Below are 26,399 nucleotides of genomic sequence, written 5' to 3'. Positions count from 1 at the left end.
CCTTCCTCACTGTGTCCTTCACATGACAGAGAATGAGTTCTAGTCTCTCATACTCTTTTTTTTTTTAAAGGGCACTAAACCCATCATAGAGGCTCCCATCCTTGTGACCTCATTTAGTGTTCTACAACCAAATACCATCATATTAGGGTATTAGGGCTTCAGGAAATGAACTTGGGAGGGAACACAAATATTCAGTCCATAAATATCCCTGCTCCTTTCTACTCTTGTTTCTTTTTTTTTTTTAATTTTTATTTATTTATGATAGTCACACACACAGAGAGAGAGAGAGAGAGAGGCAGAGACACAGGCAGAGGGAGAAACAGGCTCCATGCACCGGGAGTCTGACGTGGGATTCGACCCCGGGTCTTCAGGATCGCGCCCTGGGCCAAAGGCAGGCGCCAAACCACTGCGCCACCCAGGGATCCCATCTACTCTTGTTTCTAAAAAGAGTTCTAAGATCCTTTCAATATCAAGTGAATTTTTATGTTTACTTTAAAGTTACTTTGAATTGACGATATTCTCAAGGGACCATTTTGAAATGGTCTATAGTATACTCGGGTATGTTTAAATGAAAGCTTAGATTCAGTCTATTGACTGTACTATATTAGGTGAAGGCTTATTATATTACCCACAACATATTATGAAAAAACAACTTTTTTCCAGTTTTATTAAAATTAGAAACTCAGTATTTTAAAAGTAGTGCATATTGATAATAGAAAATTTAGAAAATATATATATAAGGAGGAAAATAAGTCTATAGTCTCAGAACTCAGAGCTCACTCTGTGATTTTATATGATCTTTTTGTAGTGACAAACAACATTCACCTATTTGTTTATTACAGAATGGGAGTGGGTTTCATGTATTATTCTTACAGTTTTTCTCCCCCCTGCAATTTAAATAGGTTTTCAAAACATCAAGTTTAATTATTTCATCATAGTCCCTGAATTATTTATATATTTCATCCTCTGTATTGGACTTTTAGGTAGCTTCCTATTCACTATAGTAAATACACCTTAATGTTAATACTTCTTAAATATTCTTCACTATAATAAATGTTTTAAATTTCAGTTGTGTTCATGGTAGTTTCTTTTAAAAAAAAAAAGTAAAAATCTTTCAGTCTTTCTTTAGGACTCTACCTTTGCTGTCATGTTTAAACTTGCAAAGGATATATAATGATTTGTTTATGTTTTACTTCTCTTATGGTTTTTCAACATTAAAAATTTCAATCTGTCTGAAATGTATTAAGGTATATGGGGCTTGAATCTACTTTAGAGTGTTCTCTTGGAGGTTGCAATATGTGTCAAGAACTTTGTTAGCAATAGAAGATCATACCATAGATCTATTTATGGTAAAAATACCAACTTTCATGTATTTCAGGTTTTACAGTAACTAAAAATTATTAGTTATTGAATTGTATGAGATTAGTGAACCAACTCTGAGAATCTGGTTTACTTACTATATAATACTATACCTCTAGCTTTATACATTTTTTCCCCTGGTTTCTCTTACTCAAGAAAATGTTATAGACAAATGTTCTGTTTGGGAAGATTATTTGTTTCATAGCTGTTAGGTTTGTTATGGGAGCATATCTAGTACATTGTTGGCTTATACATGTAAAAAATAAATTACCTAAATTTTACCAATATATTTATTTTGTTTTTTTTCTAGAATCTGTGTTTGTGGCTATCCCCGACAACATGTAAGAAAATACAAAGGTATAAGTAGCAGGATACCAGTTTCTTCAGGATTCATGGTGCAAATGTTAACAGGGATTTATTTTGCCTTGTAAGTTTATTTAATATGAGAAGTAAATCTTTGATCTCTGAAAAATCAGTCTGTTGTTTTATTGTTATTACATTATAATCTCATTGGATAAACAATCAGCATATCTTTTGAATCAAGATTTTTTTTTAAGATTTCATTTATTTATTCATCAGAGACACACAGAGAGAGGCAGAGACATAGGCAGAGGGAGAAGCAGGCTCCATGCAGGGAGCCTGATGTGGGACTTGATCCTGGGACTCCAGGATCATGCTCTGAGCAAAAGGCAGAGCTCAACTGCTGAGCCACCAGTTGGTCTTTTTTTTTTTTTTTTTTTTTTTTTTTTTTAAGATTTTATTCATTTGAGAGAGGTACAAGAGAGAGCAAAAGCAGGGGGAGGGGCAGAGGGAGAGGAATAAACAGATTGCCTGATGAGTGAGTAACCTGACCAGGGCTAGATCCCAGGAACCTGAGAACATGACCTGAGCTGAAGTCAAGATGCTTGACTGAGCCACCCAGGCACCCGAATATGAATCAAGATCTTAATAGTTTTATTACTTAAAACATATTTCTTAAAAAAACTATTTCTTTAAAAAAAGAAAAAAACAAAAACAAAAAGACAAAAACAAAAACATATTTGTTAATGTTCTGGAGAATTTGTAACCAACTCCAACATTCCATCTCTCCTTAACTCAAGTTCAGAATGAAAATTACCAACACCCTTACATATTCACATATTCTTTATTACTCTTTTTTTTTTGCTATAATTTTCAAAAAGCTTTTTTTTCCCAATGAATATCTTTTTCCATTTCCAGAAATTTTAACTCTTAAAAAACATCTTAGAGAACTTCCTTGATCACCAATAGTTTATTATTAACTTATTATTAATTTCTAATATTAGTGCTCAGTCTTAATACTTAGTAGTGTTTTTCTTTGAACCCTATCTTCTACTACACGTCTTACACTTTGCATTATATTCATTTGATATATTAATTTTTTATAGTAGATTATAAGCATCTTAACTGAAGGTCGAATTTATGATCCTTTGAACTAAATATGGCTTGCTGCCTGTTTCCTTAAAAGCTTTATTAAAAGACATTTACATCTGTTTGTTTACATATTGTCATGGCTGATTTTGTGCTACAGTGACAGAGATGAATAGTTGCAATAGGGATTGTATGGCCCACAAGCCTAAAATATTTATTATCTAGCCCTTAAAGAAAAAGTTTATTGACCCTTGTGTTAGACCATTAATATTGTTCCACAACTCTTGGATGCTCTGATCTGTTTTATTTTCTGTCTTTATTGCTTTGTGTTTCAGATTTAGTAATTTCTCTTGACCTATCTTCATATTCATTAATTCTTTTCTTGATGATGTTGAGTCTATTAATGAGCCATTGGAAGGATTCTTCCTTCATTTCTGTTAACTGTGCTTTATTTCTAGTCTTTTTATTTGACTCTTTCTTATGGTTCCTATCTCTCTGCTGAAATCACCATCTGTTCCTACATGTTTTCCATCTTTTCCACTAGAGCATTTAATATATTAATCATAGTTATTTTAATTTCCCTTCCTACTGTAAAATCTGAATCATTAATGAATTTGTTTCTATTGTTCTTTGTCTCTTGCCAGGAGGTTGTTTTCTTGCTTTTTGTGTGCCTTGTAATATTTGATTATCATTTTTTTTCATGGATAGAACAGTAGTGACTGAGGTAAATATCATTTATGCCCAGAAATGACATGTCTCTTTTCTTGTAGGCTTTTGGCAGCATTATTATAGGCAAGAGTGAGCTGAGGTTGGATTTTATTGTTGCTTGTTTACCTTCATGGTACCACCTACCTCAGATTCCTCTTGTGGTACCTGGCAGTTAGGGTGTGAGCTGGATTCCTGGAGGGGTTTTCTCAGTATTCTTGTTCCATCCTCAGCTTTTAGCTTTCCCTGTGTGTCTGCGCCAAAGAAACAGTCTTTCTCCGTGTTCTTATCCCTCCTTCAGCAATAGAGTGCAGTTGCTTGTTTCTGAATGTGTCCTGGCCTGGGTGGACATTTGGAGGGAGACGTGTTCTCTGTTGTCCTGGTCCAGTCTCAGTCGTAAGCAGGACCTAAGTCCCTGCACCTGTGGTTGGCGGGAGGGGGTAGCTCTTCAGTGGTCCTGTCCCTCCTCCAGCGGTAAGAGATCTCTAGTGGTCTCAACTGAGGACAGTTTCCTGATCCTTTCCCACAGATACAGGGTTGGTTTTTTTTTTTTTTTTTCCTTTCTTTCACAGCCATAGTCAGTCTTCACCTCTTCCCTTGGGGTGAAAGGGTTTGTTGCTCTTTCCCCAAAGGCTATAAAACTTTTGTTTCACGTGAGAAAAAGGTCTGGCTGGGTCTTCAGGCTTTTCTTGCTCAGGTGGCTTACTCTCTCCTTCAGGGCCACACTACCAAGAGCAGCTTTTTCTGGTCCCTTGCCTTGCCCCCAGTTTTTCTTATGAGGGCCTAGAGGTGGTTTGTGAAAAAGAACTTATAAGTGGGCGTGAGCTCCTCTTGTATCTATTCCTAGAGATTCTATACACTCGTGCTGGCCCATACTGGGCTTTTAGCAATTTGTTTAAAAATTTAGCTGAAGTCTTCTTATTCGTGCATTGTGGTCTGTCTCTTCTTAGAGGCATCTCTCTGTCCTTAGGTTTCAGGCTACTTGGCTGCCCTGATTTTTACCTCCTTGCTGAATTCATGGAAAGCTATGATTTTATAGATTATCTGACTTTATTTTATTTTTAGGGTGGGAGCAATGCTCTTTCCATTTTCTAGTGCTCACTTGCACTCTCGAAATAATTCATTTTAGAGTTTGGCCATATCTTTGAAAATTAATATACATACACACTTTATCCCCCAATATCTCTTTGACATTTGCAAGATTCATCATGTACACTTCCAAATGACCATCAGAATGCAAAGCAGTAGCTACTTAAGATACTCTAAGCCACAGTCGTTGTAGATTCTCATTAAAAACTGTAGGAGTTACAGAATAATTTGACCATAAAGTGTTCTGAACATTATTCTAAGGTATATAATTTATTATGCTCTGACTTGCTTTGAAAGTGTAAAATGCTTTGAGATTGCCTCACTTTTGATACCTGGTCTATAAATAGACACGTTCATTAGAGAAGAAATATATATCTATAAAATTTTCTTTGCTATTAATAGGCTTTCAGATACAATTGAAAGAAATTCAAAGATATAAAAATATGTTTTTTAGGAGGGTAGAATGCTAAGCAGTGTGCTAATCATAGGTTTTAAGGAGGGTAGAATGCTAAGTTTATTCAGTAAGCAGTTCTCATATTTTGTTCAAATTTATAGAATTAAAAATAATTATACTTTATTTAATTTTACAGTTATAATGGAGAATGGGATCTAGCTCAAAAAGCATTGGATGATATTATATACAGAGCTCAGCTAGAATTATATCCAGAGCCATTGCTGGTAGGTGCCTCATTTGTTTATGTAAATTTGATAATTTAAAATTTCTCAATTTAGAACTATAAATTGAGAAATAGCCATTCATAATGCATTAATGTCATTAAACTCAGTGATTCATGCTTCTGTTATATTAGGAAAATTTTATGCTTGAAAAGGTATATATAATTTGAGAATTTCATTAAGCTAACTGCTTAGATACCAGTAATAGTCTTTTAAACTTAAAAGAATGTTCTCCTTAACATACTAGAGCTGCATTTATTATCATTAGGCATGCGGAAATATAATTTCGATGTTTTGGAATTTTAAATTTCATCATTTACATATTATTATTATTATTTTAAAAATATTTTATTTATTTAAGAGACAGAGACAGTGAGAGAGAGCACAAATGGGGAGGAGAGGGAGAAGCAGGCTTCCCACTGAGCAGGGAGCCCAATGTGGGGCTTGATCCCAGGATCCTGAGATCCTGTCCTGAGCCTAAGGCAGAGCTTAACTGACTGAGCCACCCACGCACCCCATTTACGTATTATTTTTAACTATAGTTTCTTTCTGAGCTCTTACTCTTTATTCTAGAAGATTTATATATCATCTTAGGAAATACCTTGGAGAAAGAATTCTTCTTAAAAACTTGTTAAAATTTGGCACTTTGTGTTCTGTAAGGCTGTAACATATCTGTTAATGCCAATCTTAAACCATATATTTTTTTTCCTTAGGTTGCTAATGCCATAAAGGCTTCACTGCCTCATGGTGCCATGAAATCTAGTAAGGAGGGTACAAGGTGTATTCAAGTTGAAATCACACCAACTTCCTCTCGAATATCAAGAAATGCCGTAACCAGCATGTCAATAAGAGGTCATAGGTGGAAAAGACATGGTAAGAAGTAAAAAAGTCTTCAAGTTAGAGGATTGTTGATTCTGTCACATTTTTGTCTTTACTTGCAATGCTATAACTTCTAACTTTAGTAAATAATATTGTAGTGGCACGGAAGAAAGAGCTGTTGGATCACCTTTAATTCCTAAATTATTATCCACAAGTGATAAACAGTAAGACAATTACAGTCCCTTATGTTACATATACGAATGAAAATTTATTTAAACATTGTATTGGTTTTTAAATTTTATTTCAATAGAATAGGAAAGTAGGAAAATGCATGTTAAAATTATTCACACATGGATCTCTACTCAAAAGCATTTGCAAATATTGTTTAGTGTTTCTTATTTCTCAAGAACTTTTTCACAAGTAAACTTGCATATTGAAGTCAAACAACTAATAGGGACTTTGACATTTTCTTTTGTACTTCCTGGTCAAGTCAATGCCATCAAATTGATACAACTCTAGCTAAGCCTTATTATTTCTTGGATGTTAATTTTCTTCCAGGACTGTTTGTTTTAATATTTCTCCTTGACTGCTTCATTTTATTATTTAAAAATTCTATGGGAATTAATTTTATTTATCATGGCCTTCTCAATGCTTTTCCACTTCTCTATCTTTTCTTATAATTTATTATTTTAATTTAATTTCTTATTCTTTCTATTGACTCCCCTCCTACCTACAAGTTATTGTAATGGCAAGAATCAGTGTAAGAAGATTACTATTACCTCCCTCAGAAGGTAATCATAGGACAAGAAGCAAAAAGCCATTTCTTTGCCCCAAGCAAACATATATATTACTCTATTTTCTTCTTACTTAAACTGTGGTGAAAATGTAGCTCCTTTTGGTATGTTTTATTTCAGTTGTCTCTGTGGTTCTCTGCAGAGAAAATGCAAAAGTGAGACGAATATTATTCATGGTGAAAAAGAAAGTTGATGATAATATTGTTCCTACTTAGGAAATCTGGGAGACAGTGTGTCACAGGGAGTGACGATGGAAAATTCCAGCTTAACCAATAAATCATTTTCAGTCTTTTTTATTTTTTAAAGGAGTGTGCCAATTGTTGAAATTTCTTTAAGAAGACATGAAAGAGGTGGTAATATTTGCCATTATTAGCAAGGCAAATGATGCTATGATATAAAACATATAGAGGCTAAACATACTTCAGTTTCTTCAGTGAAAATTACACTACTGAATGGGACTAGATTACAGGTAGAAAGTCATTTACTTAGTATGGTGGCATCTTAGAGATCAATTTTATGTTTTATCCGTAAGAGGTGAAAATGGCACAAAGACAATGAACCAGATCATATGGGTCACTGTAGCTGTAATTGTTCCCAAACTACTACAGAAGATGCGAGAATGAATTTTAATTCCTTTTCCACATTCCCTTCTTGCTCCGTAGTGAATGTATGGGAAATGAGAAAGAATATATAGGTTCTGCAGTTAATAATATGAAATATTGAAGTTTGATTGTATTTGTGCATGTGTATGTTACAGAGGTGTGTGTATGTGTCCATGCATACATTTAACAGAATAAGATCTACCCTGTAGTAAAAAGAAGCAATTTTCTAGAAATATTTTATAGGAATAAATTGCCAAAATAAAGAGAAAAAAACTACTTGAATATGTTGTATCTATTAGAGTCTTACATATCTTCCAGGGTCCATTTTGGCTACAATTTGAGGGATTGGTCCTGTGTCTTAAGGCTATGGCCTCATTAAAGTAATCTTCCTTATCAACTGCCCCCTACATTCAGTCCAACCTTCAAAACTCTCACACTTGGGCAACTCTATTTATGGCGACAAAAAAGTCACAGATGAGGATTTAGAAGCGAATGAACTATAAAAAAAAGCAAGTCAGGTTCATGGAGCAGATGTAGAATATGGCTTATCTTGTTTACCACTCTTGTATAGTGTGAATTCCCTTTATCCAATGACCAAAATATGCCTACTCTAAGACACTTACTTATCTCTACAGGTAGGTTGCATTCTCCCTTTTGACAGTAGTCTTGGTTTTCCTTGCCAGAGTAGTATTTTTCATTGTTACCCTGTCCTGTTGAATTAAAAACTACTGTTTTCCACTTTTGTGATCCTGATTCCTACTTTGAAAACCTTATTATTCTGAGCTCTCTAATTGACACTGGCTTCTTGTGGGGAAGATAGGTAACTTTATGATAGCTGTTAAATATATAGACAATTCTCAAGTTATAAATGGATTTTTAAGTTTGTTTATATATAAATTATATTTATTCCATTTATATGTTAATTATATAAATTTTAACAATTTAATTTATACATTAATTTTTGTAGAAACAATGTTAAAGGGTTTGTAGATTGTAAGCCTTTAATCCCATAATGTTTCTGAATCATAGGATGTAAGTTTAATTTATAAATGTGTGAAAACACATTTAGAGTTTCTTTATTTGATAAACCTCTGCATTGTTTGCCATTCCACCTGTATTGCTACCACTCCCTTACTACCTCAACCCTCCCAGAAGGAAGGATTTCTTCTCAGACCCCGAACTATATCATACAATAGGAACATGGAATATGCAACTTTAAGACAGTGATGATGAGAACTGAGGAAGGAGAAGGGACAAGAAACATGAACTTTAAGGAATATTCCTTTTTTTCCCCCCTTTCTCTTTGTTATCACCAGTACCAGGAAAGAAGAAAGCAGTTGGTCCTTTTTTCTTTCCTTGGGTCTCTTTACTTTTTCTTTTTTCTTGTATTTATGTCTTTGTAAAAAATTGAGATATAATTGACATATATTAGTTTTTGGTGTACAACATAATGATTTAACATATGTATATATTGCAAAAAAGCTTACTACTCTGGAGCCTACCAGGTCTAATTAATATCCATTGCTACCCATAGTTATACATATTTTTGTGTGTGTGATGAGAACTTTTAAGATCTACTCTCTTAGCAACTTTCAAATATACAATATAGTATTAACTATAGTCACCTTATATCCTAACATCCCCAGGACTTACTTATTTTATAACTGGAGGTTTATACCTGCTGACTATCTATACCCATTTTGCTCACCACACTCTGCCTACCTCTCCCCTGCCTCTGACAACCATCAATGTGTTGCCTGTATCTATGAGCATGGTTTGTTTGTTTGTGTTCTATGTGTAAGTGAGATCATGTGGTATTTGTCTTTTTTTCTTTTCTTTTTCTTTTTCTTTTTTTTTTTTTTGGTATTTGTCTTAATCAGATTCATTTCCCTTAGCATAATGCACTCAAGGTCCATCTATATTATTGTAAATGACAGGATTTTCTTCTCTTTTATGGCAGAATAATATTTCATTATATATATATATGGCACATTTTTTTCATCCATCCATTGATGGACTTTTAGGTTGCTACCACATTCATGTCTTTATTTATAGCCTGTCTTTTTTTTTTTCCTTCTTCCACCCTGTCTGGGGAAATGAGGGAGAGGACTAAATGAGGTTCTCCTGTGGAAGCAGCCAAGCAGAACTCTCTTTTTTTGTTTACTTTCTTTCCATTTCTTTTTTTAAAGATTTTATTTATTCATGAGAGAGACAGAGAGAGAGAGAGGCAGAGACACAGGCGGAGGGAGAAGCCGGCTCCATGCAGGAAGCACGACGTGGGCCTCGATCCCGGAACTCCGGGATCACGCCCTGAGCCAAAGGCTGACGCTCAACCACTGAGCCACCCAGGCGTCCCTCCATTTCTTTTTATTAGTAAAGAATATAAATAATTAAGCCATATGAACATATTAGTATATTTGCATATTTGAGTCACCCAAAATTATACATGCTAACAAATATGTTAAATTGGAACAATTAATCACATATATTCTTTTCTCTTATTTGCAACAGAAAAACTAATTTTCCTTACAGTAATAGCTAATCGATATTTTAGTGATTTTAAAATTGATTTGGAACAGTTTTAATTTCTTACATTAAAATTCTTTTTCTGGGCAGCCTGGGTGGCTCAGCGGTTTAGCGCTGCCTTTGGACCAGGCGGTGATCCTGGAGACCCCGGATCGAGTCCCACGTCGGGCTCCCTGCATGGAGCCTGCTTATCCCTCTGCCTGTCTCTCTGCCTCTCTCTCTCTCTCTCTCTCTCTCTCATGAATAAATAAATAAAATATTAAAAATTTTTTTTTTCTGAGCTCTTCTAGAATTTATTGCAGATCCACCATTCTTTAAGAATTATCCAAAGCTTATATTTTAATAGAAAACATTCTTTTAGAAGGTAAAAAATTAATAGCTTTAACACTTCCACACATTTCAGAACATTTAATCCTTGTCATGGTCTTGTTACTATTGAATAACAACCCAGATTTCTAGGATTGTATTTTGACCAGTTTTATTTGCTTGGCCCTGTATTTATTTGATAATAAGAGTAGGCTTTATTTTTTAGAGCAGATTTAGGTTCACAGCAAAATTGAATGGACCCTCAGACCATACCCTTCCCATACACACATATGTCCTCCTCCAATATCAACACCCTGCACCAGAAAGTATATTTGTAAGGTCCTGTAATTTTAATTTTGACTAGAAAGTGTATCCTCATATCAACTAAAAAGGGTGAAAACTAAAAACTAAAAACTAAAACCTTTTAAAGAAAGGTTGGTTTCTATTGAGATATTAATTTAAAGACATATTTGACAATTAGTATGTTTGCCTAATTTTCCTTCTTACTTGATTATCTTAATATTGTACTGACATGGCTTAACTTGTGTTTTCAAACTTTTTAAATGTCGTATATAAATTTCTGAGAAAAGTTTAATGACTTTATAATTCCATGCCAATATGTATTATGTTCGGAAAGTGAAATTACAATGTAGAACTGCTGCTTTTAATTTCTAAGGATCATAATTTCAGAATTAGTAGTTTTATTTACATATTGTTAATTATTTTAAGCACACTGTTTCATTTAGTATATATTTTTAGTTTTTTTATTTAAAGATTTTATTTATTTATTCATGAGAGACATGCAGAGGCAGAGACATAGGCAGAAGGAGAAACAGGCTTCCCCAGGGAACCTGATGTAGGACTCCATCTCAGGACTCAGCCAAAGGCAGACACACCCAGCCACTAAGCCACCCAGGCGTCCCACATTTGTGTCTATATTTTAAACCTAGATTTTCAGACCATCTAGAGATTGAGGGCTATTTAGAAGGTATAATTTGAAGGTAAGATGCACCTAGGAAAGGTTAATAATAGAATAAGCACTTGAAAAGCATTAAGGTAAGGGAGGAATGAATAGGTTATGACCATAGCAAGAATCAAAGTGAAAATTCCGATAAAAAAAGAAGATAAAATAATTAGATAATTTATTAATTTTTAAAGTTAATAACCAAAAGGCAATTGTATTAAATATTTATTTCCTTTAAAAAATAAATAGAACTAGCTAAAAGGAAAACAGAAAATATTTCTCTACAATTATGCTTCAGTTCTATAGTCATTCTTAAATGTTACTTCTAAAAGCGATCTTCATCATTTACCATTTCAGCTATAGCACTTTTTCTTAAATCCCTGAATGATTCTTTACTACTTCAAGATTCTACTATACAATCTATACTTGTTTATTTCTTTGTAGTTTTTCCATTCCCTCTCCTCTTCCAGAGCAAATTTAATTGCTTTTTTTTTGGTCTGTCTCCCTATTACCGCCACTATTATGACTCATTCTTCTTCTTCCACTTTATAAAGAATTACCTATATTTGGAACAAGGTAATCAACTTTTCTCCTTTCTTTTAAAATACTTGTTGAAATGCCACCCCTTTGTTCTGTAAAAACCCCCTAATTAAATTATGGTTGCAAATAATGAGTGCTTGTAATTTTTGCCAACTGGTTATCTAATAAAAAGGCTTATCTAATGAAATCTCAATTCTTTATTACTGCCCACCATTCTTTCTACTTGTGCATTTATTTGTGAGATAATGAGGCAAGTAAGTGAAAAGCATTTGGTATGCTTGAAAGCATTACATAAAGGCTGATTGTTAACTCATTAAGAACTATTTACTTTGTTTTATTAGCTATACCATAACTGTATTCTTGATAAGTTTTTATTAGCTAGTGAATGATCCTGCGATTGATCTTTCTCATAAAATGATGTTTTTGAAATTTATAGTTTGGATTTTCTCAGTTTGAGATGAACATTTAGTCTGAGTTAGTATCAGACACAGAAGTATACATGTGTTATAGAACAGTAACTTTCAATTTAATAATTTTTTTGTAATTTTTATAGGCCTGAAATATAGTACCCTAATCTAACATTTATATTACCATTATAATCAGGACTTTTTGGAAGGTTGTTTTAATACCTGTTATCTCACTTAATCCCAAATTAATGTGAAAATAGAATAGATTGAATCCAATAGATTGGATTTCTCATATTTACCTGTTTGCAACAGGTAAGCATCAATAATAAGAACAATATTTATAAATGAGATCCTTTGAATTTGCCCTACTTTTGGTCCTGGCATATGTTAAATGGTTTATTTTTATAACATTATATTTCATTATTTTGACTTAGGGGATCCAAGAGTACAAAGTGTTAAGTAGTGAAAAAGAAATAAAAATGAGAACTATGTATATTTTTTACATCTTCAGCATAATAATACAAAATAAGTACCCTGGGAATTTTAGAGTATTTAATTAATTATATGAAATGTTTCAGTGAAAAATCAAAATACAATTTACATAGATTAAAGAAAGGGAAGTTTCATGTTATTATAGCAGTTTTATTGAATTTTTAATATTAAGTTTCTATTGAATGGATGCCAAGATATTTAAATAAATTTAAATGATTATAACAGAGTTCAATGAGACCTGTAATTATGTTTTTTAAAAATAATGAAAAATGTGATTAATTTGCTGAATGGTTTAGTACTAACTTATTAGATGAGAAAAGAAAAAGAACAAGAAAAAGATGCAGTTCATGTTGGAAAATAATTTATTGATTTAGAAATTATTGATTATTGATTTAGAAAATGTTAATAAGTTTATTACATAATAACATATTGATGAAACAGAACATTAACTTTCCAACTGTTGAATAAATATAAATAATTATAAGAGGTATATTTCAGTTAAATATTTTTAAAAATAATTATATGTAAATATTTCAAAACCCTTGAGGTAGTCTTTTCCTAGATTCCACAGATGAATGTCATAAATCTTGAAATGAAACATTTATTTTGTGAATCTGATTTTATGAATTTATAAGAAAAGCATTTATTTGAGAAACAAAATTGCTAATAGTTACAAAAGCATTTTGAAAAAACACAGAAATCAGGATGCCTGGGTGGCTCAGCAGTTGAGTATCTGCTTTTGGCTCAGGGTGTGATCCCAGATTGCCAGGATCGAGTCCCTACATCAGGCTTCTTGCATGGATCCTGCTTCTCTTTCCTCTGCCTGTGTCTCTGCCTCTCTTCCTGTGTCTCTCATGAATAAATAAATAAAAATCTTTTTTTTTTTAAAAGAAAAAACACAGAAATAATAATTTTAAACTCAAATGTGACAAACTTTTAACGATTGGCTATTGGAATTTCACACCTACAAATAGAAATGTATAATGCTAATGTTTTTATTTTAAAAGTTGTCTTACTTGTTAAAAAGATTTAGAAAAAGTTATCTGGCAGTTTTATAAAAAGGTTTAAATGTTTTTAGTATCATTTTGAGAAGCTTCCTTATTTTCAGATTCTAAAATGCTATTTGAGGAACAAATTTTCCTTTCCCAATATAGATGATAAAACATTTGAACCAAAAATAAGCGTTTCCTTTTGACCAAAATTCACATGAATTTTAACTGGCAGTCTTTTTTTTTTTTTTTAAACTGGCAGTCTTGATATGGAACTTGATACTCATGTAGGACAAAATAAAATATTAGGAAATATTAGATGACTCAAAGAAAAAGGACCTGTTAACCAGAGCTAAAATATCACGTTGTCCAATTAACACATATAAACATTAAAGAGGAAAGTCTCAGAATCCTGGCTTAGCCAACTTTAGAAGAAAACAACAACAAAAAATCTTAGTTTATTTCTAGATTAAATAAAATACTTTTCTACATAGAGAAGCAAAATATTTCAGAATTATTGGTCTTATGAGGCAAAAACACTTATTTGTAAATTATTGTGTTCTACATTTTTTATTAAGGAGGCCTCATGAGGAGGAGAGGAGTTTTTGCTATAGTTAAGGAATTTATTATTTAATGTACCTTGTCATTGAGCACCTACCTTGAGCACTACCTTTTTAGGAGCATTTGTTAGACATTGCAGACAGAGGAAGAAATTAGCTTTTGTAGGTATTTTTGTAAGAGATCTTGCTTACCTGTTTTTGGTCTATCTGGCCATGAGGATCTTTAATCATCAGGAAGGATTCACCTGGTCCAACAGCATCCATATGTTGCAGATCTCAAAGGGATTTTTTTTTTAACTTGAGACTTAATAAAGATGACAAAAGAAGTTATTGAGAGTGACTACACCCACCTCAATAAGAACTGTATCATTTGTTATATACACAACAAAAGCTAAAGACTTGACTGATCTTTACTTAAGAAAATTGGGAATAGCTCCTAACCCAGTATGTTTTATTGTGTTTTTCTTTGTGCCCCAGGCTGCTCTTTTCTTGCCTGGAAAGTCTACTTCTGGCTTCAGGACCTGTATATCTAAGTCTTAGTGTTTGTTAGCATCCTTGCTCAGAGTACAGCCCTTTAACTTCAGGGTCCTTACTTTGTGTTTCTGTGGCAGCTTTGATTGCCTTTAAGCTGCTTTACAAATTCCTGGCCCAGGTTGTAGATTGTTATAATGTTGTTGTTTTTTCTAACCCAGGACACACTTCATGCTCAATATTATCTTACACAAATATGTTTTCTGTTGACAAATGCTAATAAAATACACACAGTCTATCTATGTTCCTGTCAATGGCTGCCCATTGCAATCAGAATGAAATCCAAGCTCCGTGCTTTGGCATAGGTGGGCCTAGTCATATGATATCTTGCCTATTGCTTTGACCCCACTGGAAGACCTCTCTCACCTTTCTAACTCTTCAACACACCGAGGAATTTCCGTTTTAGGGGCTTTGTCCTCCCAATTTGAGTAACTGAGCTAAAATTTAAATGATGAGTAGGTGGCAGCTTGAACAGTCTTCTTCCACATCCTTGAATAGCCAGTGATTTATCATCATTCAAATCGCAGCTCAAATGTCCATTCCTCAAACAGGTGTCCCCAGACCACCAATCTAAAGTAGACTTTCCTTCTTACCACGCTTCCTACTCTTTCCCAATATACTTATTTCCTTCATTGCATTTTCCACTATCTAAAATTCTGTTGTTTCCTTAATTCCCATGCTGCAGTGTAAGCTCTGTGAGGGCAGGGTTTTTGTCTGGTTGGCCATTGTATCCCCAGCCCCTAAAACAATGTCTGGCATATAATAGATGCTCAATAAATAGGAGCTGAATGCTTGAATGAATGAATGATAAATTTATAATAGAGATTGAGCAATTCATTCCTTCTTTTTTTGAAAAACAGTGTAACATGGTAGTAAACTGGGTAGAGGGATACTCACTTATAATCCCAGTAGTTAAATAATTATCATTCTAAAGGTTTTTCCCATATGTATATATCTTTTTCATAGTTGTGTTCTATTTAAAACGTTCTGATGTTCTATTTTTGTTCAGTTAACATTGTCAAACATTTTCCTAAATTCTCCTAATAAGTCCAGTTGTTTTAAAGGCTACATAGTACCACATTGAGTTGATATTCCATCTTTTACTTAATCATTTCCTTATTATGCCAAATAATTTGTTTCTAACTTTTTGCTATTATAGATAACACTGCAATGAATAGCTTAATGAATATAGATAGGATTTTTCTTCCACAGAATAGGATAAATTATAAACATAAACTGATTGGATTAAAAGTATGGAGTTGTTCAGGTATATTATGACATTTAAAATATTTATATCTTATAAATTGTAAAGGAATGTGTATCACTTTCTTTTAGAGTTACTCAAATACTTTTCATAATGTCAGTATTGTATGATGCAGACATATAAGGATTAGATTAATTTTTTTAAAGCTTTTGCTTATTTTATTAATTTCACAAGGGAATTTGTAAGTAAGTGCCTTGGGTCATAACCAGATTCCTTTAGATTTACAGAGTAGTCTGAATACAGAGCTGTGTAAATTCTATGAATAAATAAATTATTCCTTTACTAAGTTGTCACTTTTAGCAAATAAGGTAGCCATAAAAAGAAAAAAAAAAGCAAGAATAGCTAGAATAAGGAGTTTAATGAGTGATGGAATAGATATTTGGGATTATAAAATTACATATGAAGGAAATCACAACTTTTCATGATCAGTTTTAATGATATTTGCAATTTGTTTTACCTTTTTTTTTTTTTTCTCAAAGCCAGAAGAAGTTTTATAGGGAGAAATGATTTGAGTGCCTTTGAGAACCAATTTGGAAAAGTCTATTAAAAGTATTCTTTAACTCTCCTAATTTCTCTGTGTGGAGAGAAGTTTACCTGTTTATAAAGGTCATACAAATAAAATATTCTCTGAGACGTTTCTCTTTGGATCTTTTTTGAACTTTTCGAATTATTTGAAGTCAAATGTAAGTATTGTTTTTTATAGGTATAAAACAACTATGACACATTTTGCATAGATTTAAGTTTGAGGCTTTTGAACAGATTCTATTTTCTTATACATTTATATTCCCTTACAACATCTCTTGTCATTTTTTTAAACAAAGATTCACTTCTTCTCCTTAGCTATGTTATCCAGAGGATAGCATAATAAAAGAACTGTAGATTTAAATATATATGGCATTATTAAGCATTTTACTAAACCTGAATTTGGAGGTGGCTACTTTACTTTTCCAAAACAAAGAGACTTTACTTTCTCTGCCATCTAAAACTTGTTATTAGTATAAGCTGTATAGTATATTTCCCTTTTTACCTAGTCAAGTAGCACATTCCTAGATTACCTTTTTTTTTTTTTTAAAGATTTTTTATTTATTTATTCATGAGAGACATAGAAGGAGAGGGAGGCAGAGACACAGACAGAGGGAGAAGCAGGCTCCATGCAGGGAGCCTGATGTGGGACTCCATCCCAGGTCTCCAGGACCACACCCCAGGCTGAAGGTGGTGCTAAACCACTGAGCCACCAGGGCTTCCCCCTAGATTACCTTTCTCATGTCTTCTCACCTTCATTTATTTTAATAATTTTACCATGTAACAGGAGATTCATTTAATTTATCAGACAAATATTTATTGGGCACCTACTATATACAAGCTACTTTTTTCAGGTATTAGGTATGCAAGAGTGACCAGAAAATCCCTGCTCTTGTGGAACTTATGTCTAGTGGACAAGATAGAGAAATAATTGTAGTTTAGAGAATAATTAAGCACTTAGAAGAAACAAGGTAAGGAATAGAGTATATGAAATATGGAGGATATTGAAACTCGATAGGATGATCAGGTAAGGTTTCACGGAGAAGGAAATTTCTGAGAAAAATCTGAAAGGAGGTGAGCCATGTAGGTAGCTATGTAGGGAAGAACATCCCAGGCCTAGTTGGAATAGCAAGACCAGTAAGAAGATGTGTGCAGGGAGATTGGGTCACATATAGGGGAAGAAGTTGGAAAAATAATAGAGAACAATATCATGTAACAAATGTTTGAGTCATATAGTTATCTTTATCTCATAATTTTCCTGAGAATTATATTTGTTCTTTCTAGCTCTATACAGAATTACATGCTTTTCTTTTGACAAAATTACCTTAATAAGCAGTTTAAAATTTGCCACTTTTACCGTTTTGAGTGATAGCATTACATAAATTAATCAAAAATTTGTACTTGTGGAAAAACATAATCTCATTTTTCTACTTGCCATTTATTTTAATAGTTTAAAAAATTTTAATATCATTGTTTTTGGAGCTACAGATCTTGACCAGTATCCCAGACATGTGGCTGGCAAACCCATTGCCTAGTACTGCTTTATATATTATTCCTCTTGTCATTTTCTAGTTTTTCTCACAAAATTTTCATCATTGCAGCACCATTTTAAATTGATGATTTTCACTGATATCTTTTTAAAAATAAGCCAAATTTAAAAAAATGAAAAACTAACCTTGAGAGTTATTGACCTGTTTAGGTTTTCTTGCCCACTTCTATCTGCTCTTGCTCTCTATTCAGCCAAAATAAATTATTTGCCCTCTATGAGAAGACCAGGAATCTAAGCAAATAAGTTAAACCTAATTGAGGGATGTCAGAGTATATTTAACTCAAATGGATTTCAATGAATTGAAGAGTTAGATTTTGTAATATGTTAGAATGGACATTTGAAGTCAAGAGATTTTACTGTTTAGCCTACCCACTGAATAGTTATTAGCTCTTTCTAAACTTTGGTTTCCTTGTCTGTAAATGGGAGTCATTGCCTAATTCAGAGAATATAATTGAAGAATATATATGAATGCTTTCAAAAAAACTGTGTAGTACCATTCAGTGTAAGTAGTGTTGTTTTCTATTAGGCCACCTATGCTTATTTTTTTATGTTCATTGGCTTTGCTATGTCTGGATAATTTCTGCAGCTTATCATTTTTTGGGGGAGCAAGATAGTTCCTTTAGTAGATCTTTTGTGAAATTTGCTTCTGTAAGGTAAATGGACAAGTCTTGCTTGTCACCCAACAATGCCATGGTGATTTTACTCTCACTTCCAGTGGCCTCTGGCATTTATCTCAGTTAGATATTTACTTGCCCTCACTTTGAAGACAGCTATTAGCAAGGGGAAGTAGGCCTTGTTGGAACTTTTTAATCTCATTTAACCTTTATTAGAGGTGATACTACCTCACCAACATGCTTTGGCATGTTTAGGAAGTAAACATTTCATTTCAAAAACCTTCAGTCAAAGGTTTATGAAGCACTAGTAAATGGAAAATTATTATACCAGCACATTGGCCCACCAGTCCAGGGCAACATGCAGCTTTGAGGGCCTTCTGAAGTGCATATTGCTGCTGGGTATAGAATACCCAGGGCATTCATAATAACTTTTGCATTAAGTTTTCAAAATTTGAAAGAATTTGAATAGAGCAGTGGTTCCCAAAATTTGCTGCACATTAGTCACTGGGAACTTTTAAAAATCCCAGTGTGTGGGTCATACCTCATACTAATTAAATCAGAATGTCTAGGGTGAGAGCCAGGTATCAGTAGTTCTTAAAGATTACCAGGTGATACTAATGTGTAGCAAAGCTTGAGATCCTTAGGAGTGTGTGGCTCTGACCTCCATTCTTTTACAACCTATTACTGTTACACATGCTTTAGCACCATGAGTAAGACCTTGATAATCCTATCATGAGAAACATTTGAAAGTAGTAGGTAATGTCTCTCAAGCAGATTTGTGTTCTACATTTTTAAAGATATATACTGTTTTACATAGTCTTATGTTGTTTTGAACTTTAATTTTCATTACTGACCCAAGGTAGATATGTTCATGTTTTTTTTTCCCATTTATTACAGATATTTCCTTGACAACTTTAAATAAAACCATGCTTTGTGGTTTAAGATACCGAAAAAATACCTACAAGTAATAACTATTTAGGACTTTCATTCTTTTGTTTTGATTACAATGGCTGTTTTCAGAATAAAGGACCAACAGCGAAGTTGGTCCTTTTTTATTTTTCCAAGTCCATTTTAATTTTTCTCCAGTTTAGTAATGAACTATTACAAGCTGGCCTAAATTTATGGTATGAGTATGAATCTGAAGGAGTAGACTATTTAATTGTGTCACAGCTGCATTAATATTTGCCAATACACACAATGATTGGTGTGTTAGACAAAAACTGTACTTGCAGCATTGCTAACCATGATATTATGAATGAATAACCATTTTCCCAATATTGTAGTTTATTAAGTCAATCTCCGTGTAATCTAATAAAAAAATAGAATTTTAAATATGTGAGGGGAATTCCTAAGTGTTTTGGTTCCTAATGTTGACAAGAGCTAGAGTTTTGGCTGTACATCCTGGAACATTTGCCCAAGGCTTGACCTAAGTTCAATGGTCACAATGTTATCTTTAAAACAATAGAAATTCTATTTTGATTTATTAAAAAATTTCTGTTTCATGGTCTGTGTCAAATATATGTGTGAAAAAAGTGCAGAACATGAATTGATGCTCTGTGAGTTTTTTTCACTGTCATTTAAAATTATAGAATGTGACCCTACTTGTCTCCAATACTGTCAGAGTAATGTAAATTATAGAAATATCTACAGTGCAGATATTTGACTTAATCCATAACATTCAGTCATCCAGTTTTTGTTTTGGGTCTTTTGTTTTTCTTGTTTTGCATTTTTATTTTGTTTTGTTTTCAGCCATCATTTTGTCTTATCATCTTCAATTCTAGAGCAACCTGACAACAGTAATGATACTACTGAATTGGGCATCCTTGTCATTCCTGAGATTAGTGTCACAAATGTGGCCGGAGAGAGAACCGGGAATGGGGAAAAAGGCAGAACACTAGGAGACATTGATGCTCAACATATACAGGGTGTGCAGGAAACAGCCACAGATCCTAGAACTGAGAGCAAAGGCTTGCCAGAGATCAGGAGGCAAAAATCTGTAAGAAAAATGATGGAGGATGGAATAAACTCACCTGGCAGAGTGCAGTTTTAGCAGAGCACTTTCTAGCTGCCCTCCAAGGTATCTCATGGCAAAGGACCACTGCTGCATGTCTTAAGCAACAGTTGCACAAATCACAAAATTTTGCATGTCATCTAATAATCAAAATGCATGAATTATGCACCACAATTTCTCAATGATCTAATGCTCTTTGGAATGGTTGTACCTATATTTTCTCTGAGTCAATTGTTGTGAAAACTAAGGCAGAAAATTACTTCCAAAATAATTTTCTGCTTATCTTTTGAGATCTGAAATTATTTTTTATCTTTGTATTTTTGCCATCTTTGATTTGAAGGATAATGTTTATAGAATTTTAACAAGTTTGAGCTCATGATAGTTATGGTCTATTTTTTTTTAATCTAAGTAAAATAATCTAGAATGTAGAATGCAACCTTTAAAAAAAAAATCTTTAAAATATTTTAACACCATTTGTTTTTTAAAGTTCCTTGGTAAGAGCTTTGATTTTATACTGCTTTGCTACCAGGGAAGAGTTTACCCCTAGTTTAACTGTGTGGTATTTTTCCTAATTATTTCTGATCTTTTGCATGTAAGAGAACTCTTTCTAAAAACACGGGTCGGGGTGGGGGTGGTTTATGGCATGCTTTTTGTTTAATACACCCTAAATTACTCTTATTTAATTACAATGAACTATTTTTTATGTTTTATAGAATGTTTCGATTTATCTAATTTTGGTCTATAATCTGTTACTTTATGTAATTATGCTAAAGTTTATAATTGATTTGGTATTAATCATGAAACAAGAATTACTTAAAATACTTGATATTAATTAATCTTTGTTATTTCTTTGTCTAGGAAATACGGAATTAACAGGTCAAGAAGAACTGATGGAGATATCTGAAGTTGACGAGGGATTTTATTCCAGGGCTACATCTAGTACTAGCCAGTCTGGTTTATCAAACAGTAGTAACAATTCTAGTAACAAGACAAGTGTAGGAAAGACTCAGAGACGCTCAGCAGGAAGCAAAACTGGAGGAAAAGAAAAAGAAACTACAGGGGAGTCTTGCAAAGATCACTTTGCCCGAAAACAAACTCAAAGAGCCCAGAGTGAGAATCTTGAGCTTCTCTCTTTGAAGAGACTGACATTAACTACCAGCCAATCTCTCCCTAAACCTTGTAGCCATGGTTTGGCTAAGACTGCTGCAACTGTGTTCAGTAAATCCTTTGAACAAGTCAGTGGTGTCACAGTCCCACATAATCCATCATCTGCGGTTGGCTGTGGGCCTGGGACAGATGCCAATAGGTTTTCTGCTTGTAGTCTCCAAGAAGAAAAGCTTATTTACGTTTCTGAAAGGACTGAACTTCCAATGAAGCATCAATCAGGTCAGCAGAGACCTCCTAGTATTAGCATTACTCTGTCCACAGATTAATTTGTAATAGTTTTCCCACCTGACCAGTGGATCTAGAGATACGACTTTCCCTCTTTTTGAAAGAGCCCAGGGTCTGTCATCCCTATTCCAGACAAGAGCCCTGATGTCTTAAGTTCTGAAGGCTACCTTGATTATGAAGGGAATAATGTGTAGGTTGCAGTAAGTTGAAATATGGTTTTGTTATTTCTTGGGTATATTTTCCCCTCTTGATTTGAGGGTTTTTTTTTTCCTTTCTTATTTGTTTTTGTTGCCCTAAGATTGTCAATGTAACAGTACATTTTGGCAAATTGTCTGGTCAGATTGGTTACATTTCATGAGAGGTTGTGAGTTCTTATTTTTTAATAACTCCTACTGTGGTAGTTGTGTGTATGGCCTTTAGAGTCAAAGGGAATCTCCATGTATGGGAACTGTTTTTGAAAGAAGGAGGCAAAGGTACAGCTCTGGGAAATCAACAGCTGATGTGAAGCATAGCAGTCTGAAAAACAGGCACATGAAAAAAACAAAAATGATGTTTATGAAAAGTGCCTGATAAAAATGTTTATAATCAGATTATCCTTCAGATTAGTGGAATTATTTATATGAAGCACTAGAAAATGCCTACTAACTCAGTACTTAGACTAATTCTATAATTCTAAGGGTTAGGTAGAGGAATTTCTGTTGTTATCTTTGGAACATTTTTATATTAAAAGTCAGATTGCTAGTAGATGTGTAGTTTTGAAACATTTGATCTGGATTTAGCAGGTGAAAATCCCCTTCAATTCTAAAATGTAATAAGCTATAAAGCTGACTTTCCCTGCTCCTTGACTTTGGAAACCCTAGGTAGGTTGTTTTCCTATAATTCAAAGCACACGTCATTGACGACTTCCTGGAAATCATTGAAAATCGTGCAACACAGCTCTCAAGATACCAATGTCAACCATATAATACTGAATTGTTTGTCGGAAAATGAAGGATATTAGGTAAATTTTTTGTTTATAAAATGTCATAAAAGAAAATATAGAGAAATATGGACAAAGGACATTTATATATTAAGTAATTTAGGTTATTTGTATTTGTGTTCTTAAAATTAAAATAATAAAATGTGAAAAAAAGTTTTGTTTGTGAACAAGCCTATTTTAAATATTGTTATGATAGAAAGAATAATCAATGTAGTTGCCCCTAACCAAAAAATAAAAATTAAAAAGGCAAAATGGCAGAAGCTAAACAAACCAGTATGTACTATGGAGAACCATGTGACCTCTAGATAGACATAAAAGTTTGGTGTTTGCTAGTGGTGGTCATTTTGGCTATGGTTGAGGTTCTCTGTAAATTAAGTATACTTAACTAATAAGTCAGAGGGAGAGAGAGAGAAAGCAAGAATGAGGAGAGTAAGTTGATTAGGAAGGAAGACCTAGGACATCCCCTCTTTGTCTTTTTCACTGTTAGTACACAGTAGTTTCCTTATTCCCAGTCCCTAGCTGTGGTCACACAGAACATACTAGTTTTCATTTTGTGCCTGCTTATGCAGAGCTCAAATGTAAAAAATTTGTATGTCCTGAGGAGTACTAAATCATACACCATGAATGTAATTTTGACCGTAACTGCTTTGGCTACCATTTTAAATCTAGTTCTTAAAAAAGCATGAACTAGTTTTTATTCATTAATTCTGAATAGAATATGGTTTTTAATATAAGTGAATTTGAGGTTTTTAGTTCCAGTAATAGAAATGGAATAAGATCTATTGGTATATATTATAATAGTTAAAAAAAAAAAAAAAGACAACTAGACAGTGAAAGTTGATACTGTATTGATTTAACAGGAATCCTGTGTACAATTTAAAATATTTTAAAATGTCACTGTGAATTTCCTATTGTCTTTTTGTAATCCTTTAACAAAGAATTTCCCTTAAGCATGTAGCTACTAATAGTATTGATAGTCTTAAGAACTAATTTAGAAGATTGACATTTTAAGCAAGTTAAAGTGCTTAGGAAACTTGTAGAATAAGATTGAGGAAACAGCTAGCACAAATGAGAGATCAGATTTTAATGATCAACTGCTGTAATGATCTTCATTTTGGTATTATTCTAGATCATTGCTGCTCCTATGGTCTGAGGACCAGTATGTAGTTGGCATCACTAGGCATCTTGTTAAAATGTAGAATTTCAGAACCTCTTTCGATCTATTGAATCATAGTCTGCTTTTTAACAAGATCGTCAAGTGATTTTTATGCACGTTAAAGTTTGAGAAGAGAGTATCAAAGTACAAATTACCTAATATTTAGAATTCTCAGTGTCTCACAATCCTAGATCAAGTATGTTAGGTACTAAATATCGTAATCTTCATTGTTTTTAACAGCCAATGAATTTTTTAATAGTGTCTATGATACTTATTAGATCCTTTAATTCTAAATTTTTAATGATTTTCATTTATTTTTTACAATAACATGTAACATTTTATATTTTTCTTGTTAACTATAAATGGAATCAGCTACAGATGCCTACAATTTTAATGAAAAGGGTACCACCCTTTTATACAATGCAGAACAAATCTGCATGTGTATATTCTTTTAAAAACTCTGAAGGCTTGCTTAGTGGAGTGGATCTGAATTTTTGCTTCAAATAATTTGTAACAGTTGATTTTCTGGGATGCAAAGCTATGTTAACAGTAAAATTATTTTATAGTACCTTTGATACTGTTTCAAATGAGGATTATACATTTGAAAATTTTTATAGCAATTATTAATATTGGATAATGCTAATCCCTTTACTCTCTTCCCATTCATCTTTCCATACTGAGTTGAAGTCATGTTTGTAGGTTGTTTTCTTATGAAAATCCTAGATGTAGCAATTTGGTCGCAGATCTCCTACATATCCAGAATAATACCCTTTACCACAAGAAGAATTCTGCCCCAGAATGGGTCCTTACACCCCATACTTTGAAAGATCTGAACAGAAATTGTAGTTCCATTCCACAGTTTAAGCCATTAGAGGTTCTTGAAATTACCCAACCTCTTACTCTTCAAATACCCAACTACTGGGATATTCTAGTGAAGCTGGGCCCCAGCATTTGCCTTTAGAATGAAGTAGGGAGAGAAACAAAGTAGAATTTTCAAGAGGATCCAGGACAGTTGAGCACCCTGGAATCCCTTGTACACCACCATGGAACTTTTTAAGGCAGCTCTGTAGACTTGAGGGGTAGAAATCCTCAGTCCTTAAATGATGACAATTTGTTTTGAAAAAGCAATATTTCATGGCCATTTTCAATTATGAATCAACTGCTTAGCAAACATTACTTACATAAAAACAAGTTGAATTAAAGGGAAATATATTTTTTAAACCAAAATAGATAAAAACGATCTCAGTTTTAAGGGATTATGCCTATTTTGGAAGAAAAAATTAAAATGTTAAAACTTTTACATTTAAATTATAAGAGAAAAAATATACTCTGAAACATAATTTTAAACAAATATTTAAAATAAGGCTGTTTAACATTTGAGTCTATAGGCACAATAAATTTACACTTTATTAAAGGGAAGCACATCAAGGAATCTATATGGTAAATAATGTGACTGAAAAAATGTTTTTAAAAAAGCCATTTAAAAGAAGGATAATAATTTGATGGGTATATAAATTAAGCATTGTAGATAGAAATTAATGTAAAATAGTATCAACCCAACCTTTGGATGAAAAATAAAAACTCACTATTTCTTTAAATAGCATGAATTTATACTTTTAGATTAGTTGCTTAGTAAAATTATACTCAGTGCTTTGAGTTATTCACATTTATGTTTAATTTTGTTAAATTCTTTATCAGAACATAAATATGTTGTCTTCTGTACTTTGTAACTTGTGCATATCTAAAGAGACTAGCAGTGAACATTTTGGAAGATGTTTTTGTGTGTTTTTTTTATAGTAGAGTTCTAGAGTACTTGTGTCTTGATATGAAGTTTCTATTAGTAAACTCAAGATCTTATTTTGCATACCTTTGCTTCCTCTAATGTGGAGTTTTCTGTGTACCTCTTATCTTTTAATCATATACTGATACTAATCTTTTCATAGTAAATGTACTTGTTTCTAATTGTATTCCTAGAGTTTACATTCCTGAAGAATAAACTATGACTTTGCATATTTTTATGTGCTCCCTACCTTTTTAAGGCTATGGAAATAAACTGGAGTTTAGCTTTTTGAAGTTTTGTATATTTGTGTAAATGTTATCCATATGCAATACTTTATACAGCAGTGTTGCCTTTTGTTTTATTGAAAATAAAAACTGAAAAAATA

At 33.0% G+C, this 26,399-nt stretch overlaps 1 protein-coding gene across 3 annotated transcripts in view; it reads left to right on the top strand.

Annotated features, from left to right (window-relative positions):
• Nucleotides 1–26,399, top strand: part of HYCC1 (hyccin PI4KA lipid kinase complex subunit 1) — a 98,553-nt gene extending 72,154 nt beyond the window's left edge. For 2 of the 3 annotated variants that reach the window (XM_025993152.2, XM_072764533.1), the window contains exons 8-11: nt 1,670–1,786; nt 5,133–5,220; nt 5,931–6,090; nt 21,566–26,399. In XM_025993152.2, the coding sequence (XP_025848937.1) occupies nt 1,670–1,786; nt 5,133–5,220; nt 5,931–6,090; nt 21,566–22,140 (940 nt within the window). In that variant the 3' untranslated portion in view covers nt 22,141–26,399. Of the gene's footprint in view, nt 1–1,669; nt 1,787–5,132; nt 5,221–5,930; nt 6,091–20,477; nt 20,774–21,565 lie in introns of all 3 variants that reach the window. The other variant, XM_025993153.2, reaches the window with a different exon arrangement.

The sequence above is a fragment of the Vulpes vulpes genome, chromosome 7 (genome assembly GCF_048418805.1).
Source record: "Vulpes vulpes isolate BD-2025 chromosome 7, VulVul3, whole genome shotgun sequence".
Lineage (NCBI taxonomy): Eukaryota > Metazoa > Chordata > Mammalia > Carnivora > Canidae > Vulpes > Vulpes vulpes.
This window is presented reverse-complemented; position numbering and strand designations above follow the sequence as displayed.